Raw genomic sequence first — 25079 nt, forward strand, 5'->3', positions numbered from 1 at the left:
ACTAAAACAAATAATAAATTTAACAAGAACAATAACAACAAAACCCAATTCATTTTCTGTATCATACAGAAATAAAAACAAAAACAAAAACCCTTGTGCCAAAAGTGCTTTGCTCAGGGCTGCCAACTTCTCTTTTTAGCCCAAGACATCTAAAACCATAGAGGTTTTTTTTTTTTTTTAAAAAGCAAAGTAAATCACTATACAAGACAGTCTTTTTAAGTGGATATATTGATACATGAGATATAATTAGTCTTTTTTGAAAGTGTCTGAGCATAAATATCTTTGGTTAACTCTCTTTCTATGTGCAAAATAAAACATTCTTACATAGCAAAGTTTTCTCTCTCTGGATCTTGAGTTTGTCAGTGCCATTTAGGAAAAGGGGCAACACAGTGGAAAAGTTGGGAGAAAAACGGAAGGACTCAAGAAAGAGAGAAAACATTCAGCTGCCATGTTGTCATTACTATCAGGTTTAACTTCTAGCAGAGAAGTGCCCGTAAGAAATAAAAGTAGCACACTTCATACAGTTTGCAGCCTCATCAGTTTTTCGAATAGTTACCACAAGCACATTTCTGATTAGAGGGGTCAGGATTTAAAGCTGGCTACTTTTAGCACAATTTTGCTAATACAACAGGAAAAACAAGATAATTTCTTAATTACAGATTACTTCTTACCTCCACGCCGCCCCTGACAAAGTGAGATGAAAAGAGGAAAGCAGAATGGTAATTTTTTAAGAGATTTTAAAAAAATCTATTTATAGTAGACCCATGATTATCAACCCAGTTTATCCACTCTTAACCATAGGAGAGAATTATGTGATTAACATGACAAACCTCTCAATCAGCATTACAAGCTGTCCTAGTACTTTTCCCCCTATTAAAATTTTTTAAAAATGAAAATTAAATAACCTATCTTGGCCTGTAAAAGACTGCCAACCTTTGCACTACATACAAGGAAGGCAAAAAGAATCTGAAGTGTCACATGCCAAGAACAGATTTTCAGAGATGAAGACAGGCAAGGCCCAAGTGTACACGAGGCACACAGTAAAAAGCAATCTCACCACCTGTGACCTTGAAATTACAAATGGAGAATGAGAAAGAAGGAGTTTATATAAGCATAAGTTTCTCTATATATTTATAAATATTTATATAATTTACCATGAAGACATGCAAGCAGTGTTTTAGCAACTATTATACAATATAATACAGAAGGATTGGTCTTCCAATGTTACAGTTGCTTTAGTTAAACAGCAAATATGTCTTATCTACTGCATTCCTCTGTAGTCTTGAAACTGGAGAGAAATTTAGATTCCACATTATGCTACATTTCTTATGGGAGACCATATATGCCTCAATAGTGTTTTTGAGTTTTTTGTTTGTTTTTTTCAAAAAGCTCGACACAGATAAAGAGAACAAGAAAAGTTCAGTCAGTGCAGCTTCAGGGCAGCTTTGATGCAGCATTAGAATATGTTCACTTGGTGAGGAAATATCTTTCTTTTTCTGTTTTCCAATTCAACCATATTAGGTTTGGCAGCAAACACAAGGTCAAAGCGAAAACACAGATGTTTGCTAGAAGGCAGATTTCAACAGCAAGCAGACCAATTTACCTGACCTTAATGAGGTCTTTACAACACAAAAACTACAAAGTATAAAAGAGCTCATTTAAAAAATCTAGTCTAACGTAACTTTGATTGATTCCTCTTAGCAAAGAGTGAGATCTGAACAAATATGATCCTCCTTACGGCTTTATAAATTAAGTGTAAATCAGGTCAAGAAGCCCAAATATTCAAACTAAAACACAGGAGAAGCAGGTAATAAAACCTTAAAAGCTAAATCCTGACCCTAAATTTATTTCCTCAGGTACTCATTCCTTATTGGCTAAACATATAAAATACAAAGTTTGATAATTTTAAGCCTCATAGTACCTAATTTCTTCCTATGTTTCTTTCTAAAGCTCTGAAAGCATAAAGTCACATTCCACAGTGATGTCCTTTCCTGGTACTGTCTTGGAGACTGACAGTAGAAAGAGCTGGTACCTAGAATGTGTAAGGAAGCAAGGTCTGCTACTCTGGTCAGTGTTCCTTCCACAAGGAGGAAACAACAGAGGGAAGAGGGTTCTTCTATCTTGAAGAGTATTACTCTACACTCTGTCCCTCTCCCTAAAGCACTAAAGCCTGCAAAGTAGTTCTATTTAGACTTCTCCTTCCTTTACCTAAGTTTCACCAGATATTTTTCACAATAAAAATATACTAAGAACTGTTGCTCCAAAGATAAATATTAGGAGATTAAAAATAATTGGATTTTAAATTCTTAGCATGTGCTGCTAAAAGCATATTAGAATGTGTTAAAATAAGAGAGACTGGATCAGGTGCAAACACTAACTTTAAAAAATGTGAAATCCAAGGAGGGTACTAGGAATGACTCAAAGTAAAGGTGTGAACTCTCAATACATTAGATAAACACACCAGCCCAACGTATCCAAGCACTGGCTCCCCAGCACACACTTCCCACATACTCTTAATATTGGACTTAAAATTTGACTCTCCAAGGTTGGGAAGCTTGGAAAGAAAATACTAGAAGTTTCACTTTTGCTATATAATCTTTGAGTAGAGCCTTAAAAAAAAGCAGGCCATACCCCTTAAAATCCCAGTCTACCACCTACCTTCAACATTTTTGTTTGGAAGGAATCTAAAAACTGAGAGCTCATTTAACCAGTTCCACCTCCTTCAATTTCGCTGGATGGCCCCTTCCTATGCAAAGACATTGATTCCTGATCTGCTTGCTGCTTGCCTTAGGTAATTTCTTATCATATATTTATATCTTCTTATAAATAATTTATCATGTTACTTTCTTTTGTGAGAAAAGATCAACACTGATTTTTTTCTTTTTTAAACAGACAGTACAGGGACACACATGCATCAAATTTAGGAGGAAGATCGCACACCTTTCAGAGAGACGCGGCCCAGCTCCTATCTGCTGAGTTTACTGGCTGACTTACTCTTCCCTGGCGGGGCTTTAGCGCTGGCTGAGTGGTGGTGGAAGCTGCCGGATCCTTTCAGGCCATTCTTGCTGGGTTTGCAATGCTCCTGTTGGCAGGACCTCCTGGAGGAGGAAGATCCCGAGTGGCTGGGAGGTGACTTGCTTCTCCCCAGATGTGGGGATGAACTCCTCTGGTCATGGTGGGGCCGTCCAGCCCGAGATGGTGAGGAACTGGATGTGCGAGGCAAGGAAGAGCTTCGAGGAGAGGCACTGGGGCTCCTGCGAGGGACAACTGGACTCTTGGGTGGTGTTTTTGGATTGTGAGGGGTTCCTGGACTCTTACACTGCGTAGTGCTCCGGGGTTTCTGAGATCCATTTTGAAGAATTTGGGCCAGGCGGGAGAAAAGGTCTGAGTCAGAATTGCTACTCCCTAGGACTTTGTATCTGCGGAGCCTTAAAAGAACAGAGAATAATTAGTTTCATTTTAATTCACTTCAGTTGAGACTAGAAAGTCAGTGTCCCCAGTCATAATATGTATGTGTGTGTGTGTTCGTCGCTCAGTCGTGTCCGACTCTGTGACCCCATGGACTGTAGCCCACCAGGCTCCTTTGTCCATGGGATTCTCCAGGCAAGAATACTGGAGTGGGTTGCCATTTCCTTCTCCAATATGTAATATGTGTGATGTGAGTCCAAATCAGGAAACAGAGGATGCAGAGTTACTCTTCCATGTATCAGTTGTATAAACCCTGGGCAAGTTACTTAACCTCTCCCAGCTTTGAATGTGAATATTATCTCACAGGGTTACTGAGCAGTCAAGTGCTATAAAGTACTTAACTGGATGTCTGCCATCCAGAAACACTACATGTTGTTGGTCCCCTTCCTCTTAGAGCACATTAGCTCTTCCCATTTCAGGATTTACTTAATGAAATGTCTCTAGCATGTTAGCACATGAGAGAGAGTAAACTATTTTGTTTAAGGCTTCTAGGACAGGAATTCTACATGCATTTATGCAAACATTAAACTCTACAATATGTCTTCAACACCAACTATACTCACCAATACCAGGAACTGCAGATAAAAATATATTTTAACTTCTTTAATAATTTCCAAAAGAAAAGAATAGTCACTGGTTTCTCTGGGCCTCAGTTTCTGCACCTCACAATAGCTCAGTTTCTGCCCCTCACAACAGCCTGTGATTCAGGAGAGCTGGGTTTGGGGACTGATTGCCTCTCTTACTGGCAACCAAGCTTGGGCCCAAAATTCCAAATATAGAAAATATTCATATGAATAGCATGTCTCCTCTGCCCTAAATGTCTTTCTGTCTTGGCCTATCTAAAATCCATTCAGTCTAAGAATTTAAACCTCAAACTGCTGACATGCCACTCCTTACAGAAGGAACCAGAAGAAAAACTTCTAAGTAGTATAGGCACCTCAGGATGCAGGGGACATACATAGCCACATCACCATCATGGGTCAGAACAAGTTACTTTTTTTTCCCTCTAAATTTTCTCTCCTCTTTCTTCCCCATCATCTACCTATACTGACAAATGACAGGAATTCATTCTGGTTAAGCCTAACTTCATGGATCTTATAGTAAAACTAGAAGAATGGAGTAAGACAATGCCTCTGTGCCAGGACCTGTGTGGGAAAGCTGAGTTCTCACTGAATTCCCCGAGTTTCAGGCTGGTCAGCTGTGTAGTATCTGACACAATGCCACATGTTTGGCTTTGTTATCAAGTTACCAAGTTCGTTCTTCTAAGGGACATGCAAAGTTCTAAATAGTAGATGGTAATTAAGATTTGGACTTGAGCTGCAATCCAAAGCAGCTCAAGCCATAGATACACTATCTCTATTAAGCATAGACGCCAAGCAAAAGAGAAGTGGGCGATGTGTGAATACTGTTCATGGAATCATCTTTTTAAAATGTCTCAGCTAAATGACTGCTGCTTATTCATCACCGTTTTTCCTGTTGAAGTTTAGTCCCATGGTCATTTCAAGTCCAATGTTTACCTTCGAACCTGAAAGAAACCCTAAGGCAAGTCAAAACTGAACTTTAGTAAGAATAACAACTTCTGCTGAGTAATGATACAGATAGAACCTCACTTTAATATACTTCAGAAATCTTTGTAACAGATGGAGGCCTATTGTGTTATCTAAAACAGGCTATAATTTTCATGTAAATTTATTTTGATGTTCACTTTGCTTTTGTTAAAAGACTATCCTTTCACTTTCTTCTCCAAGGGTTTAGACCATTCTACTTTGTGAAAAGTGAGTAATGGCTCCAAGGAAAGCACTCTTAATTGGTTTATTACTTCCCAATTATTTTCCCCTCTTCAAAATAAAATCACTCCCTGGTCAACTACAAATAAGAATATTTCAATAAACAAGCATACCATACAGTAAACATTAAGGCAATATCTTTATTATGTATGGTTGTATATATCATCAGATGTAGGGAAACTCCCTATAGGATTTTTTAAATTTAATTCATTATCATCAGATAAATATATCAGATAAATATAACTGTTACCAGGATCCATTCGTCAAATTATAGACAAGTATTCTTCCCTAGAACTTGACATCATAATGACATCTGTTATAACGGGATTCTGATTAGACAAAACTAGAAAATTACCAACTATCTCGTTAAAATGGACTGGGGAAGAGAACCTTTGTCGCATGCTATAAGCACTAAACAAAGTTCTTGACATATGCTACCAGATTTCCTCCTCCCCAAACAATTAAGCAAATGTTTTACCCATCTTTCAGATAAGGAAATTTGGGTTCATACTACTAGAAAGTGGGAGAGCTAAGAATTAACTGGGATCAAATTGAACACTTCAGCTACACTGTGCTGTACGGCTTGGGAAAGACAGGGAAGGAAGTAGATGATCAGAAGCAGGCAATGAAGAGATGAAACCTCTGACATAATCAAGCAGACACAGAAATCATGCTGCACACTTAACAAAGGCGAGGACACAGCATTACCTGGCTTCTACTCCAGGCCTCACAGGTGGTTTTCCGGGTGGTGGCCGAGGCAAGAACTGAGATGGAGCTGAGCTATTGACTTGATCTGTGTTGACCCATGAAACTGGTCTTGGAATTTTGCTCTTTCTGGACTGGGAGATGATGGGTGCCAGAAAGCTGTCTTCAGCTGACCTGCTCAGGTGTGAGTCTGCAGCCAGTCTTGAAAAGGGGGTGAAGACTTCCTCCTCGGAAAAGGGAGCAGGAACAGCGGTTAATCTCTCCTCTAGCAGTTTATCAGAGGCACTTGAGAGGTCCCCAAGGAGAGACCTGAGTTGCCTTTTCTCCACCAGGAGCTTGACGAGGTCTGGCTGGCAAGCTTTCTTTTGGAGGAGCTTTTCTTTTGCAGAGACTGGAGAGGATGAGTCAAAAGTTGAGTCTATCTCTTGTGCTAGAACAGGGATTCGGCTGTGTCTAGTTACAAAGGATGACCTAACCACATCCTTCCGGGATGGGGGACAGTGTTCACTCTCTGAAACAGGATCAAATAGCTCTCCATTTCTAGGGGCTATTTTCTCTCTCTTACCCTCTTGGTGCAAAAAAGTAGAGAGGTCTCCAGAATGATTGGGCAAGTCTTCACGCTTGATGTCATCCTCCTTAGATATCTTACTTTTTTGCATTGCTGCCACCTGGCCTATCTGCTCTTCAACATATGGGTCAATAACTCGTGGAGATACTTCTGAAGGTTCAACTGTCAGAAGTGTCATTATCTCCTGATTTCTGTCTTGATTTGGCACCACACTAAAAGTCTGTGTCTTTGTCACATCAAGAGGTTCAGTAGTAGCTGAGTGATCCCTTTCCATTGTTACCAAGTCTCCTGGGAGAGGGGAGATCTCAATATAATGCTGCCTTTTACTTAATTTCTCCTCTTCATTATCTGACCCTACAACAATGCTTTTCTCTTCCAATTCCCGAGGGAGGTCCTCAAATTCTCTCATAGCCAGTCTGTTATGGTCAGGAAGGTCTTTTGGTCCCAGGTCTTGGGATCTGTCATACTCTCTAATATTGGGTAACATGTCATGACCAATATGATCTATCTGAAGCCCCAAGTCTGTTCTGCTTCCTCCACTAGGAGGTTCGCCCTCTATCACAACCAAGCCAGAGAAGTTCTCCCTTGGAGAGTAAAGTTCCACAGTAGGCTCAATGGTATGAGGGTCTTTCTTTTCTGGCTGCTGACCATAATGAAAACTTCCTGAAGTCGACTGTGTAGATGCCACAGAAGGTCTTGGAATTGTAATCTGGAGAGAGAGGAGAAAAAAAGCTAAATGCAATCATGTGGAATTATAAATGATCCATGAGTTGAGACCTGAGAGCTCAAATTCTAATTTTTTCTAAGAGGAACACAGATCCCAACTGGATTTGCCCAACTCATGCTTCAAGTGAATAATTCTGAATACAAATGCATGGTACTCATGTTCCCTTGCTCGGGAACTGTACAGGGTAGCCTTCCTCTAAGCTCATCTCTGCCCTTTCTTCAGCCTGCTCCGTGCTCTGAAGAGTGACTTCTATTGCCTGCACTGTCCAGGCTCCCTTGTCTTCTGATTTCTGGTTGTGTTTTGCCCAATGGGCAGCACCAACAGAGGATCAGAGAATTGGAGGCGAGAAAGATCTGGATGTTACTTCTCCTGGCTTCCTCCTGAGGGACTGCAGCTTTGGTGGTACATTCTAACACTCCTGGCCACAGCTTCTTTTACGGGGGACCCTCTCCTATAGATATGACTCTTTCCAGGTTCTGCTAACTGCCCTCTTCCTTCTCTTTCAGGACTCAGAAAATTGAATGGCTCCTTCTATTTCTGTTCCCGTTGGCTCTCTCAAACTCTACCCACACATCTGTAAAAAGGTCCTTTCATTAAATTTTCTCCAAGTCCCTTTGAGTGTCCCAGCTATTTTCTGCCAGAATCCAGATACAGGATCCTAAGGAAAAATTATTAGGAAATTATTTTAAGTTGAAAAACTCTAAATTCACATGCATTTATTGTACCCATAAATTCTGCCAATCAATATTACTGATATTTTCCTATAAGCAAACATGAAGATGTTACCAATGTTTTGTATCTTATTTAATTTTTCTAAAGGTCAAGTTTATGATAAAATGAAATTCTACCATCCTTCTACAGAGGTCATTTCAGTTCTATATGAATAAGTTTCAATATTTAGTAAGAATATCCTTTCTTAAGGACACCTACATCTTCACATTTATTAAAATGTGTAAGGAGGCAGAAAATGTCAACTACATAAACTGGTAAGAAAAAAGCCTTTTTGAGAAAGTAATTCAGATCATTTAATGAAGCCCATTAAGCTCTAATAATACTATGGAAATTGGTCTGAAATCAAAGTGAAATGAATTTGGAGCTGAATGAACGGGAGATTTCACTTAGACCCCACCTCTAGTCCAGTGACACTTAAGAAATCCATTTGGCTGGAGTCAGATAAGTTGTTTAGATCTGTTTCTCTTTGTGTCAGGAATACTGTCAGGTTTAAGAACGTGCAAAGCTTGCCCTAAGCCCAGCCCAGGGAGAAAACACCTTACTAATGTCCTGGAATAGCTCCTAAATGGAAACAGTGTCCTGCTAGGCTCTGTCAGGTTAATTCAAGACAGGCTGAGTTCAGACATGACCTCCCGATAAGCCCACACCTGCAATGAGATTGGGAAAGAGGCAGCAAGTGCTATTGCTGCTGTCGCCCTTCAGGAGGTCACCTTACACCTGCACCTCTCTTTCATTATACTAAAGGCAGATGGCAAATTTCTAATACTTTTTAAAATGATTTTGAAACTAAAATTTATAGTTATTTACTCTTAAAAATTCTCAAAATTCTCCAAGCCAGGCTTCAGCACTACGTGAACTGTGAACTTCCTGATGTTCAAGCTGGTTTTAGAAAAGGCAGAGGAACCAGAGATCAAACTGCCAACATCCGCTGGATCATCAAAAAAGCAAGAGAGTTCCAGAAAAACATCTATTTCTGCTTTATTGACTATGCCAAAGCCTTTGACTGTGTGGATCACAATCAACTGTGGAAAATTCTGGAAGAGATGGGAATACCAGACCACCTGACCTGCCTCTTGAGAAATCTGTATGCAGGTCAGGAAGCAACAGTTAGAACTGGACATGAAACAACAGACTGGTTCCAAATAGGAAACGGAGTACGTCAAGGCTGTATATTGTCACCCTGCTTGTTTAACTTACATGCAGAGTACATCATGAGAAACACTGGACTGGAAGAAACACAAGCTGGAATCAAGATTGCCGGGAGAAATTATCAATAACCTCAGATATGCAGATGACACCACCCTTATGGCAGAAAGTGAAGAAGAACTAAAAAGCCTCTTAATGAAAGTGAAAGAGGAGAGTGAAAAAGTTGGCTTAAAGCTCAACATTCAGAAAACAAAGATCATGGCATCCGGTCCCATCACTTCATGGGAAATAGATGGGGAAACAGTGGAAACAGTGTCAGACTTTATTTTTGGGGGCTCCAAAATTACTGCAGATGGTGACTATAGCCATGAAATTAAAAGATGCTTACTCCTTGGAAGAAAAGTTATGACCAACCTAGATAGCATATTCAAAAGCAGAGATATTACTTGGCTGACTAAGGTCCATCTAGTCAAGGATATGGTTTTTCCTGTGGTCATGTATGGATGTGAGAGTTGGACTGTGAAGAAGGCTGAGTGCCGAAGAATTGATGCTTTTGAACGTGGTATTGGAGAAGACTCTTGAGAGTCCCTTGGACTGCAAGGAGATCCAACCAATCCATCCTGAAGGACATCAGCCCTGGGATTTCTTTGGAAGGAATGATGCTAAAGCTGAAACTCCAGTACTTTGGCCACCTCATGCAAAGAGTTGACTCAGTGGAAAAGACTCTGATGCTGGGAGGGATTGGGGGCAGGAGGAGAAGGGGACGACCGAGGATGAGATGGCTGGATGGCATCACTGACTCGATGGACTTGAGTCTGAGTGAACTCCGGGAGTTGGTGATGGACAGCAAGGTCTGGCGTGCTGCGATTCATGGGGTCGCAAAGAGTCGACACGACTGAGTGAATGAACTGAACTGACCTCTTAAAAATTACTTTTTAAGACCTGAGAGTGATGGTGATAAGAAAAGCAGATATGAAATGGTACTAAATACCAAATAACTAGGGAGATGACTATGTTTACATTCAAAATAAACCAAGTCTTTTCATTATTATATGTAATTTCAAGTACATTAGCCAAAATGAAATCAGTATTATTTACAAAAGTAACTCTCCATTGGTCTTCTAGGATTCAAGTTAGGAAATCAATGTACTTTTGAGCTTAATTCATCTGAATTCAGGATACATATGTATATATATGTATGGTGTGACAAAAGAGGTGATAATCTTGTATACAGAAAAGATATATGAACCACCAGACAGAAGAATTAATTTTCTTGAAAAGATTCTGAGCAATTATGATAAACTGCATAAATTACTGTCATATAATATTTATATTGCACTTTAATTTATAAAATATTCCTAAAATCATTTTTACTGATTCCATTTCATACCTGCTTGGTATTTTAATTGAGTACTTCTACTAACACAAATTTCACAAATGAAGAAAAATACAGTAAAAAAAATAAGGCAGGGACAGGATTCTAGGATTTTGAAAGTCCTTCTTTCAAAGGGAAAGCCTACTGACTTGTACTACACACTCTTAAATGAAGTCTTGGAAACTGAGTCTGAAAAATAAAACAAAAAAAAATCTACAAAACATTAAGAGGAGCAAAACCAAAGATCAATAGCTGCAGGCAGAAATAAAGAAAGCTAATTCTAAGTATAGATGAAAACAGCTTCCTTAACATTAGACTATAAAGAGACAAAAGCAATTCCTATACTCAGGACATTCCACAAATAGGCTAAATTAATGATCTGCCAGTAAGCTATATGTATCTTTTAAAGGTTTAATTCTCTAATTCACAAACATTTCATTAAGGCATGAATTCAAACATTTCCTTTCTTCTGTTCTCTAATTATATCAGTACACCTTTCTACAAAACTAGAAAATGACCTCAGTCTTTTCCATTTATTTCATATTTTCTTATTTTTATTAATGCCTAGTCCTGAGTGTGACTAATATCACTCTCACTACTTTTTAGTTCAGATAAAGTAGCCTCATTATTTTACAGTTACCCAATGTTTAGAACTGGCCACACAGCAAGAGACAAACTGCAAATCAACTATTTGCACTTTAACTTACAAATTATCCTTTTCCTTTCCTCTCATTCAAGGATAGTAATGCTACTAAAATAATAAAAACTGTGGTAAATTCAACATCCATACCAAACTGTCTCTCTTCCAAATGAAAGCAATTGTGGTATATACGAAATATCTATATTTCATTTTGTTTTCCTAACAAATAATTTAGAAGAGACAGAGGTCGTAATTTATGGGTTCCTACTACAAGAATAACTGTAGAATAACAAATTCCAGGTCTATTAAAGAAATTAAATTTTAACCATTCAAATTTCTTTGGGCTATTCAAATTTCACTGTAGACTTCTTTTGTTTAAAGCATCTTTATATATAATACTTTATATAAGTGCCAAAAACTATGAGTAAAAGTTTTTTTAGAAGTCCCAGAAAAGACAGATTGAAATAAGTATTTCTTGGCTGGCCTATAATTATGTATCGCACACATGGCTACAGGATTTAATAGTTTTCAAGCCCCTTCATACAGTATCTATATCTTTCAGGATAGAGCCCAACCCTCCCCAACTTTCACGCCCTATAGGTTTCTATCGTGGCATCTATCATACTTAAATAGTGACAAGACTCACTGGGCTTTGGATTCTTGACCCCGAGTGCTGTACCAGACACATAGCAGATGCTCAGTGAAGGTTAACATATGAGTCAATCAACACTGGATGCCTGGGTTCCTTCCATGAAGCCTCTCCTAAGTGACAGTCCAATCTTTCATTTGAACAATTCACAAATGGGCTTTTTTTACTCCCCAAATTGGTCCACCCAGTCTTTAGTCTTTTCCGACTGTTCATAGATTAAATTACACTATCATATATATATATGTGTGTGTGTGTGTATATATATATACACATATAATATAGTTATATACATATAATACACATAATGTATCATGTGTGTATATATATATGTGTGTATAAATAATTCTAGAGATGTAAACTCATAGAAACAGAACTTTTCTATACTTATAATGACCCACATTTCCAGATCAAAAATAGAAATCCATGGTCAGACAGAGGACATTACTCCCTAGTTAATGCACAAGCATTCAACTCCCACAAACTCCATTTCAAGTCGTGTCTGACTCTGCAGCCCCATGGACTGTAGCCCACCAGGCTCCTCTGTCCATGGGATTCTCCAGGTAAGAATACTGGAGTGGGTTGCCATGTCCTCCTCCAGGGGATCTTCTCGACCCAGGGACTGAACCTGCATCTCTTATTTCTCCTGCATTGGCAGGCAGGTTCTTTACCACTAGAGCCACCTGGTAAGCAATCAACCAGGTGGCAATCAATCCAAAAAGTTTTTACCTTTCAATACTATTAAAGTCTACATCTGTCAACATATTACATGGCTCATTCACTTTTCAGTGGAAACTTTGAGTAACTCTGTGAGCTTTAATATAGTCACTCTAGGTGTACAAGGGCTCCAAATATTCAGTGGACACTGGAAAAGTCACATGAAGCTACTATTTCAGGTAAGCTGCACGACCGAACTGTCTCTCACATCTTCATTGAGATTTTCACAATTCACAATGCAAGCGCTCATATTTGACTGAACTAATTGCAAAGCCTCCTCACCAGTTGCTGCCCCAGCCATTCTCTCTACATGGCTCGCAAAGACCATGTTACTCCCCTCCCTCAAACCTGGCAGTTTCTTGTCCTGCAGCCCATATACCTCAGCAGGGCAGGCCAACGTCCTTTATCACCTTACTTGTGCAGCTCATCTTCAGCTTCCTTCCTTTGCCCTACCATTCTGGCTTACTTATTTAAATATTCTGAATTTTGGTGTTTCAAGTCTCTGTGCCTTTGTACACTCTGCAATCTTTGCTTGACACCCCTGCATCTCCTTCCAGCAAATGTATCCTTCAAAGCTCTCTTGTTTTTGAAAGTAATGTATCTTCACCATGGTAAAGACCCTGATGCTCGGAAAGACTGAGGGCAAGAGGAGAACGGGGAAACAGAGGATGAGATGCTTGGATGGTATCACTGACTCAGTGGACAAGAGTCTGAACAAACTCTGGGAGACACTCAGGGAAGCCTGGTGTGCTGCAGTCCATAGGGTCGCAAACAGTCAGACGTGACGTAGTGACTAAACAACAATGGTAAATAAAATCAGAAAATAAGACATAATTAAAAACACCCAACACTGCATGCTCCTATCCTAGGCAGATTTATTTATATCCTCATTTGTGTACACAGCTCCACCACAATCATCTCATGTGGTTTAAGGTAACTGTTAAGATTCAGGTCTTCACTGTCAACCTAACAGGGTGGTACCAATTGTTTATCCCTAAGGTATAGCATAAAATCTGGAACTTAGCAGACACTTAATAAACTGAAGGACTGAAAAGAACAGAATTAAGGCAATGTAATCAATTGCTGACCTGAATCTCCTAGTACTGGAATTAGTAATTCCTTTAACACAGTCAGAGTAATCCTCTTAGTAGATGCTGACAGACAGATTACAAAAAAATTATGTGACTCTTCTTGTCCTGCTCCCTTCTTGTGCATTATTTTATACCCCAACCCCTGCTTTCTTCTTCTCAACATCTGAGAAAAAAGTCAGTGAGTAAAGTTCTTCAGTATATTACAGTCCCCTGATATGAGGAAAGGTTGGTCTGTGTGACTAATAGAATATGGCAGAAATGATGATCGCCCTTATAAAAGACAGTGTGGCTTCTACCTTGGTGGAGGATGTTCTCTCTACCACCAAGCCTCCCCCATCCCTGTTTCTTTCTCTCCTCACTCACTGGAAAAGCCAGCTGCCATGTTAAGTATGGAAAGCCTGAGTGGTGAAGAACTGAAGCCTCTGGCCAACACTCAGTGAGGAACTGAGGCCTGCGAACAACTATGTGAATGGCCTTGGAAGAGGATCTGCCCAGCCCAGTCAAACCATATGATGGTTTTCCTGGCTAAGAGCTTGGTAGCAACCTCATGAGAAACCCTGAGCCAGGCCTAACAGCCTAAGCCACTCCTGTACTCCCAACCCTCAAAAAAGGTGTGAAATAACAACTATTGTTTAAACAGTATTCCTGCCTGGAAAATCCCACAGACAGAAGAACTTGGAGTGCTACAGTCCATGGGGCTGCAAAGGGTCAGACACACTGAGCTAAATTTGGGGTACTTTGTTACATAGAAATAGGTAACATATAGGTGGTGTTATTATTCTCCAGTCACATTTATACTGTTTGCAAAGTAAAATGAAGCATGTCTTTCTAAAGGACTGTCTAGAACCAAGAGATCATGTGGTGCAATCCACCATGATATTCTGTAAGGAATAACTCTTCCATTTCCATATGAAGACCCAAGTCCAAGCTCTCCCTACCAACAGTGATCAGCCAAAACTGCGTGAAACTGGTCGCCTTCTTTCCTAGACTCACTGCCATTCTGGCCCGGTAGTCAGACCTTTTTCAGAGCAGTTATTTCAGTCTCCTTCTCTACACTTGTCATTCATGCCAGCTTAATTTTGCCTCTCCATTTGCTAATCAAAACATAGTATCTTTCCTATAAACCAAAGCTTAGTCTTATTTTGCTCCCTGTAAATCCAGGTTGTTCAGCATCTTTTTAGAAATGATTAGTAGTGTGTTCAACTTCACAATCATTTACCCTGATGGGGAAAAAATCTAATTTCCAAAAACAACCCCACACCAATTTCTTTTCAATCTAGCAAATTTATCCATCTTTCAAAATATATTATCTAAAAATTTTATAGATGCTATGTGATGACTAGTGGTTTCATGTGTATGGATAAAGAAAGCCCTAAACAAAATTCATAAATCTGTGCTAAGAAACAGAATTAAAGAGAGCTGAAGTTGTCATCAGTTAATTTAATATGCTAGCTATATTTATAATACAGATAAACTCTGCCTTGCCTATTTTCATAGTTCTTACATATTTTAAGATACCAGGACATTTTCCTTTCACATTATCATAACAAACAAGCAAGCTTGAATGAAAAAGATATAAACTGTTTCCCATCAGGATATGTCATAATTTAAAATATTCAGATAGAATGGGAAAGTATGTTTTATCATACTATCTAAGCTAGAGCAATATAAACAAAGCTACAAAAGATCTAGAGAGACTAACTGGTAGTACTCCCTATTTAATATGTCTGCAGTTAAGTTAGGGAAGTAATACTATATCTGCTTGCAAAAGTAAACTCTGAATGTAGGCCGCAAGAAAAGAACCAAAATATATTTTTATCCCAAGCTCCCCAAAATGAAGGAAATGATAAGTTCAGCACCTTAGACATAAGTGTATAATTGATGCAGCTTGTATTTAAGAGACCTTCAGTTAAGAAAAAGATTTTTATTTAAAGATATCTGTAAATGAGATCAAATGCATACTATCAAATATAATATACAAGTCTTTCAAAAGCTTGATAGAGAAAACATTGCAGATAGTGTTAAGAGAATCATGAGAACAATTTTAATGGACAGAACAGTATTGATGGGAGAGAGTAAAAAACACCAGGTGGAAGGGCGCCAAGGCAAGCCTTTATGAAGGGAAGCACAGCACAATGCTGTTGGAAAAACACTTGAGCAAGTGAGTATAAAAGGGTCAAAGAAGAAACTGAATCTGACAAGGTGGAAAGAGGGAATGAATGGAAAGAGGCAGCAAGGAGGGCTGTGGAAAAAGAAATTCAGAGAAGAGAGTATCCACCTCTAGCCAACAGGTACCTTTGTACAATTGGAAAAGGATGCCCCTCAAAGAGGAAACAGCCCTAAACAAAGAGCACAGTTCAGCCTGCAAAGTTTGGGCCAGATTTCAGCCCCAACCTGTTCCCTTGGCTAGGCCATTTTATGCAGTTAATGACTTGTAAAGAAGGAAAGACTGACTAACTCTGATGAAGAAAGAGACAAGCATTTATTTCTCTATTTTGAAGTGCAGGTAAATTCCTACAGAGCTGTACACAAAATCAAATTTTGTTGCCTTTTCTTAGTATCTTACACCTGCATGTGTAGTTCTGTTCTAACCAAAAACATTTCAGCTTGGGGAACAATGCTGTTACAGGTGAGTGGGAAGAGATGGTTGCTAGATGATTGTGGCATTTAAGGAAACCTGGTACTCCACCCATCTAGGCAGATACACCTGCTCCGGCCTGAGATTTGCATACAGTTCCTTACTGCCTCTGGATCTAGCTTTTGTGGGTCTCACGTAGTCAGAGGGCACCAATGCTTACTGATAAGAACAGGGTAACAGGTATCCCCATCTAAATGCCCAGACAGTGCAAAGAGTCGAGTTTCCTCAAAATGTTCCTTTGAAGGCCTGTATCAGAATTATCTTCAACTGCTTGTTAAAATGCAGATTCCTGGGTTCTCACTCTCCCAGACCTCCTGAAGCAGAAGCTGTGGAAGTGAGGCTGGGACTCTATTTTGTGAACAATGGACATTACAGGTGGAGAACTACTATCAAAATAAAAATTAAATGTGGAAAAAAGGTTGGAAAACGACTGTTTAAAAGGAGTGTAAAATATGAAGAATTTCTGGGTGAATGTTATGTAGAAGAAACAAAAGATGATACCTAGTAACAGTGTACATTATAAAGTATAAACCATGAATGGTTAAACATATGCCACCTTCATATAAAATATAAAAATTTATAGAATTACAAATTTTAAAAAATCATTATTATATATACACACATAGACACTTCTAGGGGTCTAATTTTGTTATTCTGAAATTAGGTTATAATGAATTTCACATATTAGGTTGCTTATCCTGTCAGAAAACACTTGAGAAATTTCACATTGAGAGATTAACTACACAACTTAGCCCAGACATCATTCCCTTACAGTGAAAGTGAAAGCTGCTCAGTTGTGTCCCACACTTTGAGACCCCATGGACTATACAGTTCATGGAATTCTCTAGGCCAGAATACTAGCGTGGGTAGCCTTTCCCTTCTCCGGGGGTGGGGGCGGGGGGTGGCGGTCTTCCCAACACAGGGATCGAACCCAGGTCTCCCGCATTGCAGGCAGATTCTTTACCAGCTGAGCCACAAATATGGAAGCCACAAGTTGGAAGCCCAATAATACTGGAGTGGATAGCCTATCCCTTCTCCAGTGGATCTTCCTGACTCAGGAATTGAACTGGGGTCTCCTGCATTGCAGGCAGATTCTTTACCAACTGAGCTAGCTATCAGGGAAGCCCCATTCCCTTACACCCATGTGCCAAACTCAGGCCTCCACTGAGAAATCTTAGTTGATAAGTCCTTTATTAATAGCACCTTGAGCGGATGACAGAGAAATGACAGGAGCAAACAACTTACCGCTGTAAGGGGTCCTTCTGCTTGCGCCTCCATTGGACTTGTGGGTGTCGCTGTAATAAACTGACTAGCAGCTCCAGCCTGGAGTTCTAGCCTGTCTATATATTGCTCTGAAGCAGCAGTGGCAGGGCACTCCCCAGAAAGCACAAACACCACACCTGAGGTTTCCTTCTTTAAACGATCATTTTCTGCCCAAGGACCCAACTGGAACTTGTCATCTTGAGGTGACTCCTCTAAGACTTGGAGGACTTCGGGCTCCTCATCAGAAGGGCTTCCAGTTGTTTTAGGGCCTAAAGCCTCGTTTGTCCTAAAGTCTTGAAGGTCCTGTTCCTTGTCCACAATCACCCATTCTTTGGAATCAACCTCCTGCTTGCAGGAGCTCAGGTTAACGGCTACAAATCCATTGCTGCCACCACCGTCTGCCTGCTCAGGAGTGTTGGCAGAGGCAGGCTTGGAAGCATCCGGAAGATATTCTTCATCATAGTGCCAGATGTGGTCTGCACGGGACACAGCTGGAACACAAGGCTTATGAAGCAGAGCAGGGAGAGTTGATTCTTTTCCTGCACTGGGCTCTTTCTGCATTTTCTCCAAGCTTAAGAAAATGAGTACAAGTTACTTACTTGTCCTAGAGAAAATACTTACTATATAACCTATATGCTCTATACAGAACTAATATTTACCAAGAGATGAGAGAAAACAATATGGATAAAGCATTAGGAACATTTCACAAGTTAATATTGCTCTTCCCCACCTATCATAATCCTGTTTTGAAAGACAGAGCCCATGGGAGGAAGATGACTCTCCTGTTGCCAGGCAGGAGAAAATCTTAACCAGGTTAACTAGGGTGACTCGTGCGATCCATTTCATCTTTGCTTTGCCAAGACAATCACACTGCCCTCTTCTCTCTGCTCTGAGAGACTGAGCGAAAACTTACCAGGGGCTTTTGCCTCAGCAGAGGCCCTACAAAAAGGAAATGAGGACGCCAATATACATCAGGAAAATATTTTCTGAACTTGTTTTGTCTTCAGAGAGGTATATAAATGTACATTAGTTCAAATAAACTCCTCCAAAGACAGGGCTAGGCAATAATGAGACGGGTGGTATTTGGTTGCACTGGCTTCTGAGAACCACTCTCATGTGCAGGGAAGCAGTTGAAGCAATACCCTGTTCCTCTCCTTTGTAATAAGGTGCTTCACTTCCTTCCACTGTTCCCAACTCATTCCAGGTTTTGCCTTGAGTTCATTTTCTCAGAGTACTTCTGTTCTCAACTCTGTCTTGTCTCTCAGCTCTTCCCTCAGCACAGACCCTCTTTTAGTTCCATTCTTTTGTCAGACTAATTCTTTCCCAAACTAAGCTTTTATCCCTATCACACTTTTATTTTTTATTCTCAATCTCATGCACAACTGAAAATGTTTAAACACCGCCTCAGCACATCCTTTTGATCGCATCACCGTACACACAAGCTTACATCACATAGCTGTGAGAATGAATGAGTACCATGTGAAGAATACACAGCTATGAAGTACTGCTTAAATGGAAGCTAGACTGGACTAGTCCAGGAGTGGTTGAACTGTCTTCAGACACCATAACTACTTAGTCAAATACATGGCACTTCTAACCTCATATTTCATTACTGATAGTAGTCAGCAGGGATATATATTGAAGGATGTTACTATTACTAAAGCCACTGAAGTCTTAATATTGCTAAAGCCTTCTATAATTCAAAAATATATCTGAAGTTCTTTTCAAAGTTTTGTTTCAGTTTTTTTTTTTAATCACAGAGGGAGATAATGGGCCTTATAACCATGAACTACAAACAGTGGTTACCTATGTATATACCTCTCTGAAGTTCCATCTTTCCTTTTGTCTAGGTAGAACGATAAACAATCACATCTCTTCTTCCTATAGCATTTATTCATAGAAGGCTTTCATTGACTTGAACTGCCTATCACTTGTATATATATTACTTTTTCCCCTGCTTCATGTACTCTTCCACCTTCTTGCCTATTGCCATCTTTCCTAGGCCCTCTCTAACTTATACTCCTCCATTCCAATAAGAGAGATCACCTTCCAAACAAAGCCACTTCAAAATGTTCATTTAATTCCTACCTAGTCTCAGGAAGTTATCAGCTCCCATGGCCAAAGGCTCTACGTTACAGGACTGGGAACAATATTAGAAAGTCACATTAAGAATGAGAATGTTAACTAAAAAACATGGATGACGATGGCACCTTTACAAAATGAGCATTACAAAAATGCAAGAACTCCTTATTTGAAAAATTTTACATAATAGAAATTAATAATAATAGTATTTTAGTTGCTTTGAAAAAAGAAAAACTATTTTATACCAGGTCTCAAGAAACTTGTCAGTATCTGGCTTTGGTTCCAATGCCAGGCGTTTCTCCAGCTCAAAACTGTGGATAGAACGTAACTTTCGCACCAATGGAACATCTCTGTCTGGCTGAGTAATCTCTGAGCGGACACGAATTGGGGAACCAAGGCTTGGAGCATTCAGAATACCATTTGCTTGACCATGGCTGTTTTCCTCTTCAGTAGCAGCCTAGGCAAAACATTAAGGAAAACCATGAAAAACATGCTAGTCACTATACATGGTAGGAATCATTGAAGTCTTTCAATAGAAGCAAGTGTTTGAGATGTATTTTTCAGAAGATTAGGGTATTTTGGCTAGTTTAATTCATTACTATTAGACTATTAACCCTTTATTAAATAAGTTTTCTAAATTTATTCTCAGATTCAGTATTTTAGTGTTTTATATTTTGGTGAAATAATGTCATTTGTAGCAACGTGGATGGACCTAAAGATTATTATACTAAGTGAAGCAAGTTAGATAGAGAAGACAGATGCTGTCTGATAACACTTTTATGTGAAATCTAAAATATGATGCACATAAACTTATCTATGAAACAGAAAGACTCACATGGAGAACAGACTCATGGTTGCCAGGGGGAGGGGGTGGGGGAACGGGTGGAGTGGTAAGCTGAGGTTAGTGGATGCAAACTATTATGTATGGAATGGATAAACAACAAGGCCCTACCGCATGGCACAGAGAACTATATTCAGTATCCTGTGATAAACCACAATGGCAAAGGATGTTTTAAAAATAATACATATATATATATGCATGCATAACTGAATCACTTTGCTGTAGAGCAGAAATTAACACAACAGTATAAATCAATTACACTTTAATTTTTAAAAAGTTAAAAAAAATACCATGAGTTAAAAAAAGAAAAAAAAAGAACAGTTTGTTCCCAGGAATTTCCTGGTGGTCCTATGGCTAGGACTCAGAGCTTTCACTGCCTTGGGTCAAGGTTCAATCCAAGATTGGGCAACTAAAATTTCCGTAAGCCATACAGACAAAAAGAAAAAGAGCAGTTTGCTTCTGGTACTATAAAGACAGACAGAGGTGACACTACAAAAATCTGACACCAACTTCCTGACTACTTTTCACTACTTATTCCTGATTACTACTAGTCCAGAATGGAGAAGGCAATGGCACCCCACTCCAGTACTCTTGCCTGGAAAATCCCATGGATGGAGGAGCCTGATGGGCTACAGTCCACAGGGTCGCAAAGAGTCGGACACGACTGAGCGACTTAACTTTCACTTTCACTAGTCCAGAAAGTTCTTACTAACAGCCAGACACACAGGGAGCACATCACATCAACACAGAGAACATTTCTGCAAATAACTCTCATATTCTGTTAATTTTAAAAAATTATATAGTTTGAAAAATACCAGAGAAGGCAATGGCACCCCACTCCAGTACTCTTGCCTGGAAAACCCCATGGACGGACGAGCCTGGTAGGCTGCAGTCCATGGGGTCGTGAAGAGTCAGACACAACTGAAATGACCTAGCAGCAGCAGTTTGAAAATATAGTACGTATTGTCCAAAGATAGGCCAAGCTCCTTAGAAGTGATCACTAAGTTTCTTTTCAGGATATATTTCCCATTCACAAAGAATAACTAGCCAACTTTCTATCAATCTTGTTACCAGATATCAGCCAGGAGTCTCATTTTACACCTGTAAATGTTAACCTCCTTTCCAACTAAATCATAAAAAGAGGATGTACCAAAAACTAACTTATTTGTAATTCACTGTCCCTCCATCCCATTTATCTTCATTTTACTGTCCATGAAAATAGAAATGACCGGAAACAGTAAAATTGAAGAGAAATTTAAAGACAATCTACCCCAAGATAGTATACTAAAAATCATTTAATGCAGATATCTGTATCTCTCCTCATACTTACAAGTGGAAAGTGAAAAAGTTAAAGTGAAGTAGCTCAGTCGTGTCTGACTCTTTGCAACCCCATGGACTGTAGCCTACCAGGCTCCTCAGTCCAGAGGGTTTTCCAGGCATGAATACTGGAGTGGGTTGCCATTTCCTTCTCCAGTGGATCTTCCTGATCCAGGGATCGAACCCGGGTCTCCCACATTGTAGGCAGACGCTTTACTGTCTGAGCTACCAGGGAAGTTCACCTGCTTCCAGCTCTAATGAAGAAAAAACCATGTTACTTATTCAAAATGCACTTTGTCAGTTCATTACCAACTTGATGCTTTCCACTTCCAATCCTCATTTCCTCTCCTTAAGGAAGTTTGAGACAGTTTTCAGAATGAACACTTAGACGTCCATTGGTCTTCACTATGGAAGAGGGCCAGAGTCTTGCCATTTTATTTGGAAAGACCACTAAATTCTGTTCTACAGATGTATCTTCTTTTAGACTCTGCCTCTGGTAATTTTTTTAAAACTACCTTCATCTTCCACAAAATATAAGATGAAGATTTTTTAATGTCAACACCTGAATGCTATATAGGGCAAAACTAACAAAAAAATACTGTAATCATTAATATATAAATAACTAGCAACAGAGTGTTCTACTTATTCAAAATTGAGAATCATGATATTCTGCTAAACCAATAGGAGAAAAATAAGACAGAGATAGATATCATTTCCTATGCAAGAAATACACACCTTACAAATCCCAAGCTTTATCTTATTCCTGTTGGTATCCATCTCTTCCCAGACATCCTTCTCCTGGGGACGAGGGTGTCCCAGAGACCCAGGCAATTTATCTGGTGACACACCAACAGGGATGCCATTTTCTCCATCACTAAGCTGTTCATCTGGAAACACCTCATCTGTATTTTCTCGAAGCATGTCTCCTGGGATGGGAGTGGCGTTGGCAATTCTGAAAGTAATAAATGAAAAAAAGAAAGAAAAAATGGCAGAAGGTTAAAAACACCAGAATCAAAAATTACTATGGGACTATCCTACATTTTGTTTCTAGATTTAAATGATGAAGTCTATACATAATAAAGAAAGTAGAACAAAACAAAAACCTCAGAAACTTAGGGCATGCCAGTTCTATAAAATAAACGGCATTTTGATCAACGGAACTTTCAAGCTGATTTAAAAACACAAATTCTTACACAATAACTCTCTAAGTTAGCAATCACTTTAAAAGCATTTACTTTCTATTGACTCTGTGAATTTTAATATATTCTATTCTTAACCTATTTTTCTTAGAGAATAACAAAAACTATAAACAGAAAAATATTATGTTATGATTCTTGCCTTCAAGGGGAAACAAGAAATTTTCTAACTATACAGTTTATATGGTTCTGTATGAACTGACCAGGAACAAAATAGAAAAAATTAACTGGCGTTTGTCCATATGTTCTTTCAAAGTAATTTCATGTCCTATTTACATAATTGGTCATCACTCCCCAAGACTTCTGGCCCATGAAGGGCTTTTCTAGTTCTGTTATAACTCACTAATATTAATATTTAATATTAACTTAATATTGCTGACTGAACATAACATTTAGCACAGAGCAAAACCTTTTCTTAGAGGGATGTGCAATGTCTAAAAGTAGAAAAAAAATGCCTTCAGCAGATTATACTGACACACACAATTATTGTGAGTGGGAAAATAGATGTCTTCTCAGTGAACCACTCTAAAGGCCCAGGTGTTATAAATATGTCATGCTGTGAGAATAAGAAAGATACATGTGACAGGAGCACATGGCCTGTGTTTGCAGGCAAGGTATAAATTATAGAAGCAGATTAGGGGTAAACATTAAAAAGATATTTGGAAGAACTGGATAGATGTCAAGACAAGCAATGAGACTGAACATCCTTTTCATGCCCTTTCCCATAATATAAGGTAGGAGTCAGCAAATTAGGGCCTATGAGCCAAATGTGTTCATCTGTTTGTGTAATACTATGTGTGGCACACAGGCCTGCTCATTTGTTGACATACTGGCTATACTACTTTAGCACTACAGAGGCAGTGGTGGTGGTGGCAGACAGCAGAGCTCACAGATATTCATCTGGCCCTTAGTTAACAGGTAAGGCTTGATGACTCCTGATCTAAAGCATTCTCTTAGCTTCCCTGGTGGCTCAGACAGTAAAGCATCTGTCTACAATGCGGGAGACCCGGGTTCGATCCCTGGGTCGGGAAGATCCCCTGGAGAAGGAAATGGCAATCCACTCCAGTACTATTGCCTGGAAAATCCCATGGACAGAGGAGCCTGGTAGGCTACAGCCCATGGGGCCGCAAAGAGTCGGACACGACTGAGCAACTTCACTTCACTTCACTTCTATCTTCTACACTTTCTCCCTCTACGAACAGCTAAGAGTTGTGGGACATAAATTACCGTTTTTTTCTCTTTAACACTGATTCTCTAGGGTTTTTCAGGCATTCGACCATATCATTTGCAAAGAGAGAAAACTCAGAGGTGATTGAACTTTTTTTTCAAAGAGCCAGATAGTAAACAGTAGGCTTACGGGTCTAATACTTTGCAGGCAAGATGGATACTAAAATGAGTAGACAATGAAAAGTAAGTATATTCAAATAGCCTCAAAGTATCCTGAGTAGTAAAACACAAAGGGAAAAACAGCAACTTTATGGTAAAAAAACTTAACACCACCTTAACCAGATTACCAACATTAATATCATCAGTAATAAGACATCTTGACATTACGTATCTCCTTATTCAATGCTATCAAGTTTCCCCTTATCTTGGCTTTAAATGTATCCCACAGATTCTGATACATACTGTTTTAGTTATCAATATTTTTCCTATAATTTCAGTTTCCATTTCCCCTTTTACCCTAGAGTAGTTTGATAGAAGGTTTTTACGTTTCCAGGTAGAAGGGCCTTTGACACTATTTTGTTAGTAAATAATATTTGTTTCTATTACAGTGTGATCAGATAAGGTAACACTTCTACTTTGTGGAACTACCTCTGTTTGGTGACCTGATAACTGATCAATTTTTATGAATATACCAGGGGCACCTGAGTGGATGGTACTATCTCTATTATCAGGGTATAGGAGTTGAAAAATATGCCTAAAGTCTACCTGTGTTGTCGTCTTCTAGTTCTTATTCTTCATTCAGCTGAATTTAACCTTGAACTCAATTGTGAACACAGACTGAACTGTATTACAATCTCCAGTTACTAGCATGTTTCTTTGTATCTTTGAATATCTGTTATTTGTAGCTTTTGAAAGATTACTGCTATGATTCTGGCGACTAAATATTAATAAATACTATGTCCCATTTGTGACT

The 25079-nt window shown here is 39.2% G+C and overlaps 1 protein-coding gene across 1 annotated transcript in view; it reads right to left on the minus strand.

Annotated features, from left to right (window-relative positions):
- Nucleotides 1–2128: 2128 nt before the first annotated feature.
- TTBK2 (tau tubulin kinase 2) overlaps nt 2129–25079 on the minus strand; it is a 123350-nt gene continuing 100399 nt past the window's right edge. The window contains exons 11-15 of the mRNA XM_069596071.1: nt 22479–22695; nt 19831–20042; nt 17486–18074; nt 5964–7237; nt 2129–3428 (exon numbers count right to left, since the gene is read on the minus strand). Coding sequence (XP_069452172.1) covers nt 2966–3428; nt 5964–7237; nt 17486–18074; nt 19831–20042; nt 22479–22695 — 2755 coding nt within the window. The 3' untranslated portion in view covers nt 2129–2965. The remainder of the gene's footprint in view (nt 3429–5963; nt 7238–17485; nt 18075–19830; nt 20043–22478; nt 22696–25079) is intronic.

Source organism: Ovis canadensis, chromosome 7, assembly GCF_042477335.2.
Source record: "Ovis canadensis isolate MfBH-ARS-UI-01 breed Bighorn chromosome 7, ARS-UI_OviCan_v2, whole genome shotgun sequence".
In the NCBI taxonomy this organism is placed as follows: domain Eukaryota; kingdom Metazoa; phylum Chordata; class Mammalia; order Artiodactyla; family Bovidae; genus Ovis; species Ovis canadensis.